The sequence below is a fragment of the Limulus polyphemus genome, unplaced genomic scaffold (genome assembly GCF_000517525.1).
Source record: "Limulus polyphemus unplaced genomic scaffold, Limulus_polyphemus-2.1.2 Scaffold806, whole genome shotgun sequence".
Taxonomy (NCBI): domain Eukaryota; kingdom Metazoa; phylum Arthropoda; class Merostomata; order Xiphosura; family Limulidae; genus Limulus; species Limulus polyphemus.
In genome coordinates, this window is record NW_013666416.1 from 27770 (window position 1) to 38323 (window position 10554).

A 10554-nucleotide genomic window follows, 5' to 3' on the forward strand; every position below is an offset into this window, starting at 1 on the left:
CGTACACGGGGCGGGGGGGGGGGGACGGTCTTACACAGAGAGTAGCCCATGCTCATATAAACATTTACCTACTCAGAGTCTGTACCAGAGAGTTATACAACTGCATTAAAAAGTGATGCCTGAGTTTGCAAAGCTGTGTATGACAGCTCTATGTATAGCTGTTACAAGTGTTGAGTTCAAAAGGAGATTCAATGCCCAAAATAGAATAAAAAATAAATACAGATGTTCATTGAAAGCAGAAACTCTAGACAGTCCTTTGAATATTCAAATGAGTAATTTTCAGTTATCAAATTATGATCCAGTTAGAGCAATCAGGCTATGGGTTACAAAAAAAGAAAAGTAAGGGATGACTTTGTCAACCATATATGCCTAGGGCTAAGAAGCCGAAGGAGTGCTTCAGCTCCCACAGGAGTTGTTGAACAAGTACAATATATTAGTTTAACATGTTAAAGTTTTTGAAGTTAAACAATTAAAGTTCTTGGTAATCATGCACAGGAAGTGTTGGAATCTCTTAAATCTAGTCACAGTTCAGAGTATATTATTTAGCAGAAGCAGAGCTGTAAAAGACTTGACACATGAAGTGCAAAAATATTAGTCAGTTACAAACTCAGTTATTCATATTTATTTAGCTGTGATGTAAAGACTTAAGCTAGTCATATCAGATTTTAAGCAGGCTAGTCAAACTACACAGACTCAGCCTTGTGATGTAGGACTGCAGGGGAGTACTTTAAGAAAGAATAACTTTTTTTAACCTTTAGACAGAAGACTACCTATATGTGGCAAAGCAATGTCAGGGTAATGATTTGTACATGTACCTTTTCTTCTCCTTAAGGTACGAATATTTACATATTATAAAGCTTAAAGCTTAGGCTTTATAATATATAAGAAGAATTTGTACCTTAAGGAGAAAAAAGGTGGATTGTTTTAAATACTCATTGAAAATTTGCTTTTGAGCATTGTGTTGGATTTCAGGAGTAAATATTCATTGACCTAAAATTTTATCTAGAGCTCTGCAGTTAACTTTTTAAGTATTATATATATCTGTATAAATTTACAAAAACATTTTTTACTATGTTCACACACAATATATTTTCTTTCCTTTATCTTCCTGCAAGTGATTCTTTAGTTAAAAATCAACATATGTCACAAATTGATTTTTCATTTGTTATTCCCATTATTTAGGAAAATAATACAGAACAAACTTAACACACTTTTACTTAACACGATCCCCTTTTTGCTAGTCTTCAAATTCATGCCCTCTCCTCAGCCTATGACAGAGGATACTTAACAGGGAACAAAATAACTGGGTTCTCATCACAATTTATGAATCCAAACAACCCCAGTTGCGAATCACTTTCCTCTTTGCTTAGCATAACATGCAAATCATTCCTTTCTCTTGTATGTTGTCTTCCAGACCTCCAACAACACAGTGAAATTGCTGTAATGTTTCAGTTTGATATACCAAATCATCATCTTCATCAGGATTCAGTCAATGTTTTGGACCAGGAAGGGTCAGCTTCAGCATAGACCTATTCCTCCCTCTCTGGAATTGATATTTTGTTATATAACCCTGGTTACATTGTTGTTGCATTACTCATAGTATGTTACATTTTGTTCATTGTCCACAGTTTTAATTAACATATGCTTTTCATGCCATGTCCAATTCAGGAGGTAGTATTAACTTCTATATTTTCATTAACTTTACTTAGACATGATCTCACAATACAGCTTCACTCAGCAGTAATATATATACACACACACACACATAATCCTATTTTTAAATACAAAACCCTCTTAACATAGAGCTACATTTGTGTCTAGCATTCAGTTAGCCTTGCACTATTTAGCCTGTAAGATTTTTATTTATGATGTTTAAGAGGGGAGAGGTATTTAGCGCTTGGTTCATCATGTATTATGTAACTCTCTAATTTGCTCATCAGTTCATTTTTATTAATATTTTTCTTATAATATTGAAGCAAGTTATCCAGCAGTCTGTCTGATAGAATTGGCATGCTTAAACAGTTGTATAGAAATTCTGAGTTTGTTCATCATGAGACTTTATAAGCTTTCATTAAAATAAAGTTTTGTATTTGCTGTAGTTTGTGAATGTGTGTTTTTGATACATGTATCCATGTTTTACAAGCATATTCTACAACTGGTCTTATGTATGTTCTTTAAATTTTTAATGTTTTCTGGCAAAGTTCCTTGTTTGTTGCCAGTCAGGCTCCTAAGGTAACTTGCTCTTTTCCAAATTATGGTTTTTATGTTATTAATGTGTTCATGACGTTCGAAATGAGCCTGCAGCCTAGCCAACTACACTAACTATGTACGTACAGCACATGCATTGCACATTTAGCATTGAACTGATTATGAACTCTCTCAAAATGGGTACGGTCCCATGGACCAACCATGTGACCATTGTAAATATATATATAGTTTTAATACTATAACTTTTAATACAGTACATGTATCTTCACAAAATTTGCAGACTTTTAGTAAACATTACAAGTCACTTATAAAAATAAAATCATTTTTTTAATGAAGTATTTTTGCTAAAGATTTGCCAGTGAATATATTGGGTCTATTTTTTACCAGTCTGAGGGCAAATTGATTTTTCATGTTAAGATTAAAAATACTTTTCTTCATCTCAAAAACCTCAAATGTCATTTGTGTAATCTCTAAAACCTCCTAAATACATTTAAAATGTTTTTTTTCAATAATACTTTATATTTTATCTGTTATTTTCTCTACCCTAACTCTATACAAGATTAGTCAATTTAACCAACCTCATAACCACTAAAAAACAAACTCAAAATAAATCAAAATTATCCTTTTTTCTTTCTAGAATGACTTCAAATTGTAACATGAAACTACATTTGTTTATTTTAAGCAGCTTTAAATTCGTAACTGTATACATCTATTTGTACTTAAAACATATTGTTTTATTTCCCTTTAAATGTGTCTAACTACTATTGGCACCATTATAAGTTGAAAATTACTTGGAGAACGTGTGGCTCACGTTATGCTATCAAATTACATTATCCATGAGTTACTCCGAGCTGCTCGTGAGTGCGGCTCGTGAAAAATTATATTATATTGTTACAACAGCAAAAGTCACGTGATGCTACTAACATGTCATGAGTTTCTAGAAGGATCATGACTGTTCCTGACAACTCTAGTCTTTTCTAGGCGTCCTCTATTTTAGTATACAAGCCCGGGAAATAAAGCGGAGATATAATTGCAGATAGACAGATATAGAGACAGACAATTGAGTCAAGTGAGCAGTAGTGACCGTAAGTAAAGTGCATGAATCGTTGTGAATTATAGCATTTGTTTAAGTTAAAGTGACTGTGGAAATTCTGTGTATTGCAAAGTTGTACTGAGAAAGAATAAACTAGTTTTATTTAAGAAAGGACTTGTATCGCTGAAGTTCCTCGGGAAGAATTTATACCAGAAATTAACAAACGACCAGAGATGTAACAATATTATTATTATTACTTTTTTTACATAATATAGCCTTAACTAACCTAAAGAGTTTCCTATTTTTACATATTAGTTACATTTAGAGTGATAAATAAAGAAAACACATGAAAAACAAGAAATAAAGTAATTACTTACCTGAGCCTTTTTTTTTTGCTGTCAACTGTTGATGGCACTTAACCCTGCTTTTTTATATTAATGTTGGTAGTGGACCAAATAATTTTTATTCAATTAAATAATACACCAAAGAACATAAAATAATGACATGCAAAAAGCAGACAATGTTCCATAACTATCACAATCTGGCATTCTAACTATGCAACAGGAGCTGTTACAAATTCATCCAAGCTAGTCGATGTGTTTACCATGAGAATGAAGCTTGTAATGAAAGATAAATTAACGTTGTAATAATGTAATAAAATACATCATTTGATAGATGAAAACATTAGCGTTCTATTGGTTATAAATAATATAGTATTAAGTATAATAGAGAACTATTAACAAATCCAGAAAGAGAGGATGTAACAGGTGGGTGTGGCAAGACAGGTCTGATTTTCTATTTGATGACTCTGTAACCAAACAAAATTGAAAACTATGAAAATTATGCTTTGCCTGAGTGATAACAATATTATAATGAGCAATTTACATTAAATTTCATACTTCTTGGAGGGGTGGTAAATAAATTAGAGAATAGTGAATGCATAGGGGAAAAAATGTCACATTTCTCACACTAGGGAAATTCAGGATTTGTTTTTATACTGGATTATAAAATTGATAATTTAAAACTTGTATACTATTAAAATATGGATTATTAGCTTCAATTTTCTGCAATGCTAATTGGTATAACATGAACAAAAAGTAGTTTAATTAAATTTTGAATGTAACACACTAAAAACCTCATGACATGCACAGTTGAGGATGCCCAAGGTGAGAGGGGTAATTACTGCTGAAAAGCCACTAGACATTTTCTTTTTCAAAAAGCCAAGGATACCACATTGTGAAGAAAGTGATAAGATCTCACAAAAAAAAAAGAAACTAGATTAATTTGAAAAGTGATTTGTGGCAACCTTGTTCAGTTGCAATATCTTCTCTGGTTAATCGATTGTTGCACTATTTAGTGACAGCTGAAGTGTTTGGCATTTGTTTCAGTTTTGAAGTTTTACTATATATACCAGAAACTATTTCATTCATGAAATGCCATGTATGGTACATTTAAATATTAGGGTTTGAAGCTAAATAAAAATGTTATTAGAATAAAAACGTACCATTTACCTCTTAAGACTTTTAGTGCTAGATTTAGTTGTCATAATGTGTTAAAATGGTGAATGTTAAAAATATGCTAAGCAATAGTTGCTAATTGCTAATCAAATTTAATATTGATCAGCAGTTTCTGCAAATCAAATCCACCAAACTATTTTACCCCGTGCTAAAATATTACAAATTTACTAAAATAATGAAAGTAACTTACTTGTCACTGGGATTTAGGTGGAATTCTGTTTATTTTAAAAATGAGAAATGTTTGTGACCCACCATTTGAAAAAATGATTACTTTCTTAGGGAATCAGTGACAGAACATTGGTATAATTTTCAGGACAAGTAACTTTTTAGTCTTATTTTAACTTCACACACTTATATATCGGTAAGATGCGACCTGTGTGGATCTAAAGAGCCAACTCCTTTTTTTTATGTATTTTGTAAGTAATGAGCTATGCCAGTTTTCTTTACAGTTAGTTTAATAAATGTCATTGGTTATGATGCTTAAATAATTTTGATTTTTTTTTTCTATATTCATTTTTATTTCATGCTATTAGATTAGTATATGGATTTAGAGCTAAACTAAATTTCTTAAGATAGCTGAATATTGTAAGCTGTTATTGGGATTATGGTCAAAAATATTGTTAAAGGAAGGGTACCCAACTTATGATTCACCGCATTCCAATAATTATATTCTTTTATTTTAATATACAGCACCAATTTCTTCTAGTCATTTTATTGTGCAGAATTGGAATCATTAGTTTATAAGCTACTTTATATTTTGATTTATATAGGTAGCAAATTATCTTACTTTTGTTCAGAAGTTCTAAGGAGATACCTTGGTCCATCATGGCTATTCCATTTATTTCATAAAATACCCATCTATCTATAGCCCAGACTCCCCAGATACTCACCAAGCCCTCTCTTTAATATTCCCAATCCTTTTGCATCTACCACATTTAAAGGCAATCCATCTTAAAGGCTGACCACCCTGTTCAAAAACTAAAATTGACAAATTTGTGTATGACTTCTACCCTGCCAAATCTTAAATCTATGTCCATTGATGGTGCATTAAACTAATCTATTCCATTCATAATTTTAAACACTTCAATTAGATCCCCTCTAAACCTTCTTTACTCACAATAAAACAATTTTAAGGACCTATCCTTGTATGATAGCCCTTCCATCCCATGAATAATCCTGGTAGCCCTCCTGTGAACCCACTGATAAACATCTATAGAACTCTTGCTACAACAAAGTTTAACATTTCATATCTTTAACATTTACATGCTTCCAACTCGTAGTAGTTTGCTCTTACAGTTCTTTTACCCAGTTATACATCTTTCATGTGTTATTCACAGTAATTAACTAAACAAGTTATTACAAAATCTTTGGATTTGTAGCACATTGTTTACACACTGATTGCCCCAGCTTTAAAATTTCACATTGACTATCAGTAAATTCATGCAAGGTACTATTCCACAATGTCCATAATCTTAATTATCAAAAGATATGTTTCATGTATATGTACTGAGTAAACTATACATACAAGTAATGATAAATATAAAAATTATCACATTTGTTTAGCTAAAAAAAATATTCATTTAAGAGAGTAAAGGAAAACTGTATCAGATCTTTTGATCATCTCAAACTTTATTGAAGCATATAATTGGTTTAATTTTTGTTTGTCTGATGATGTATTTTGTATACATATGGGTGTGGAAGGCTACATTTAATTTGAATTTCCTACTATAGCTACTTATCATTGTGGTGAACATTTATAACATGAATGGCTGTCTGACACCTTGTTTTTGCTGATATTCCTATGCTATGAAATAAGCAGTTGCCTTACCTTGCCAAACATTGGTTGATAATCTATAACCTCGACAGCTTTTTGGCTAAGAAAGCATGTTCCTGTAACTAAAGTAAAAGCTTCTATTCCCTGGATAATAGGTTCAACCAACCAAAAAAGCTGTGAAGTCAGCCAGATAACAAAATTTGGTAGAATCTGGTATGGCCAACTCAATAACATCACAAGTAAAAAGCTATCTACACAAGGTATCCATTTTCTCTGAAAAAATGAAATAAAAATATCAATAACGAAGATGTTTACCAACATTGTTCTTGTTAAAAAAATCTAACTTTTATATATTAACATAGTAGAGTAAGCTTTTCTAATGATGATGTAGAGACTCAAAAAAAAGCAATTGAATATTTCTACGTTTGCATTAATATAAACAATTACTATTATTTTGCCATATTTTGTCAATAATCAGATAAACAATAACTTTCTAGATCCTTCTTCAAATCTATAGGCTTCCATTATATAATTAAGACATAAGTCAAATTTAGAGATACTTAATTAATAACTTATTCAACCAAGTTCTGAACAGAAGTGCCAAAACTTTAAAAATCAATTTTAAAAAATGTAAATAACAATAACAAATATAAATTAAGATTTAGAATAAGTTGCATCTAAAACACTCTAACCAATAGTTTTGATGTTATCTAGTGAAATATTAAAATATCTATCATAAAATAAATGCACTTAATAAAGTAACTGATCATCATCCAATACACTTACTCAAACTAACATGCGTATTATACATGTAGAATTTCATTGACCTTAAAGACCATGTTACAAATTGACTACACACTATTTACAAGCCATTCTTTTGGATTTAGTGTTTTAAGCTACCAAAGACTTTGTGGTATAAACCTATCAGTTTGGCATCTTATATTTGCTACATCAATGACAGTTTTAAACAACATTTATCTCCATTATGTTTTGTATTTTAACCATAACAGTTGCAAGTTGTATGGTAAATGCACATATGACAGCTAGCTATACAGTTTACCCAGCATTTGCATACAGTGACAGAGCCTAGTTGTGTTAATCAGCTTTCTTTTACTCATTGAATATTTTTTCACCAGCTGTTTTGTTATTAAATCTGTATTTATTAAACACTAACAACCACAGAACACAAATAAGCTAAACAAATGTTTGCAAGTTTTATTTTGAAATACCACAACACAACTTTTTTTTTTATAGATCACAGACTCATCACTGTTTGTGTGAAAAAATCATATTTCCTGCATTTTCATGAGCCACCTACTCTAACAATGGGATGAAAGCTAAAGAACAAAACTTTGACATTAAATATGAGGGTTTAACACTTGTGCTCACTCTTCCTAATGTAACATAACACCAAGCTTGTAAGTAATGAGCCTTTTTAAATGAATATTTCAATTATTGAATGCTTTTTAGAAATATTCTTTTAAAATGCAATTTGAGATGGGGATTTTCCCACTGAAATATTGCAGCCATTCCTACTTTATGCTAATAATTCTTGTGTTGTGATAAAGTGAGAAAAACTTAGTATCCTAAATCATAGGTTCTGAAAGTTTTCCATCCGAGGACCACCTAGTTTCAATTTCAAAATTTCACTGACTCTTTTTACAATATTAAGTTTTTAAAGTATTTTTTACATTACATTGTAAAACAACATACTTCAATAGCTATATTTTAAAACATAGATTTGTTTTTAACTATCTTGATGACTGGCTGAAATCTCCCAGTGGCTCATCACTGTTCCACAGACAAGCAGTTGAAACTGAAAAACATTATTTTAAATCACATTTTTAGAAATTTTTCTAAAAACTGATTCCCTAGGTTATTCAATTAAAACATTTACAAATAAGTTTTATGTTATATTACAATTTACATTGAAATAAACACAAATGCTGGTTTTTCACTCCCAACAAGGCCTTGTGTTAAGGCCTTTACCCTGACGTTTGACTTTGTGTAGACATCGGTATAAATACAAAAGACATAGTGCATAACTTTTAATTTTATGTCAACTTTTTAATTTCTGTTAGTATTAGTGTTAGTGTTTCCAATTCCATAATATTTGGACTCAAAAAATCTAAGTAAATCTCAGTTACTTACAAATTACATACTGAATACAGAGCCATGTATTTCATCGCAAGTACTTATTCTTAACTTCAGTTACTGTATTTTGGCACGTTTGCGTCTACTGGCACATCCAGCCCAGGAAAAGGTATGTTATTCAGTTGTTGTTAATGTTACGACACTACATAAGTCTATTCATATTACTATACATCTATAGTAATAACAGTGACTCATAAATATTTATTACGTAAAACACGGGTGTGTAAACTGACTCACCAAAATAGGAGGAACTGCAGAACTGCTTGCAATTAATACAAATGTAATGAAACATTGTTGAACCACTACAGATTTGCCCCACACTGCAGCAAATAAAGGCATACTCATCAGCCACAACAGTGGCAAACAATGGAGAAAACAATCCAAGGAAAAGCACGAAGAAACTGTCAACATGCTTTTTCTGAATGAAGTCAAGCTTGTTTTAGAATATATTGATCAAGCTAGTTGACAGATCATACAAAGAAATACAATTATTATTCACCCAGTCAAATTATTGGCACGTATAATAACGTTAACAAATATTAAACAAACCGCCTACTATGTTTAAGCTTAGATGCCACCTGTTAACAAATATAAATATGATAGGTGGAAAAATTATATAATATATATGTACCAAATCGTTATATTATATTTTGCTTTACCGTTTACGTGATTTGTTTAAAATTACAATACAAGACTTATAAACAGTAATGAAACATCATTCCAACTACTGCTTTATTATTGGAAAATCTAAACAAATTTTTTAAAATAATATTCTCGAAAATATACTAAATAATTAATTTGTTTTCGTTACAAGGTACCACCACAATGGTTCAGCATAAGTCTGAAGGATTGTAACGCTGAAAATGAGTTTTCGATACCCGCGGTGGGCAGAGCACAGATAGCCCATTGTGTAGTTTTACGCTTAGCAACAACGAAAGAAACATCGTTACTGCCTAACTCGAAATAACCTGTACTGAAGAAACAAAAGCAAGGCATATATAGTATTCCATGTGAATGTGGTAAGAGATATATAAGAAATAAGATGCAAAAAACACCAAGGTCGTGTGCGTAGAGGTGAGTTTCGGACATGGCATCAATTTAAATGAGGTCAAATATATCTCAGAATAACAGTTTTCTCCTACACCAACCCAAAACTAAAAAAGACAAAGATTGTTTAGAAACAATAAAAAACATCAAAGCAGGCGATCTTCCACTAAGCCATGATAACGACCCTAGCAACTAAAGGATCTCTCTCGGGATTTTCCGAAACAAATGTCACGGGAATTTTCATTAAATTTCCATTCCCGGATCCCGGGAAATTCTACGAGAATTCTCGGGCACTTTTTACCACTTATTTGTCTTCTAAAAGTAATAAATTATTGCTAATGTGTGTGATATTTTTATTAGGGTTTAATCATTTTAAAAATATAAATACCAATATAAAATAATAAATAATAGAATGGTCTTTGAATGAAAACTCGGTATTTAATTTTAAACAACGGAAATTTTTTGAATTGGAAATTTTGACGCCAAATTAAAATAATTGAAACGAATGTGATTTTTTTTTTAATGGCGAAGGCAGTTCAAGTCGCTGCCCTCATCTTTCTTCTACGTCTTTAGATTAAGAAAAGTATTGTTTGCTGTTATACGTTTGAAGTTAAACACATAGCTACACAATGATCTATCTGTGCTCTGCCCACGACAGGTATCGAAATCCGGTTTCTAGCATTGGAAGTCAGTATACATACCGCTCTGCCACTGAGGGCTTAAGAAATGTAAATAATTATTAAAGATTATTCAGAATCTGAAGAAATTAATTGATTCAGTAGAGAGTCAGACGATAAAAGTGGGTATCGAGTTTTTGCTAG

The 10554-nt window shown here is 31.3% G+C and overlaps 1 protein-coding gene across 1 annotated transcript in view; it reads right to left on the bottom strand.

Annotated features, from left to right (window-relative positions):
• Nucleotides 1-9229, bottom strand: part of LOC111086037 — a gene marked incomplete at its 3' end in the record, with an annotated part of 18793 nt that extends 9564 nt beyond the window's left edge. Inside the window, exons 1-2 of the mRNA XM_022387389.1 lie at nucleotides 8924-9229; nucleotides 6587-6805 (exon numbers count right to left, since the gene is read on the bottom strand). Of these exons, the coding sequence (XP_022243097.1) occupies nucleotides 6587-6805; nucleotides 8924-9097 (393 nt within the window). The remainder of the gene's footprint in view (nucleotides 1-6586; nucleotides 6806-8923) is intronic.
• Nucleotides 9230-10554: the final 1325 nt, after the last annotated feature.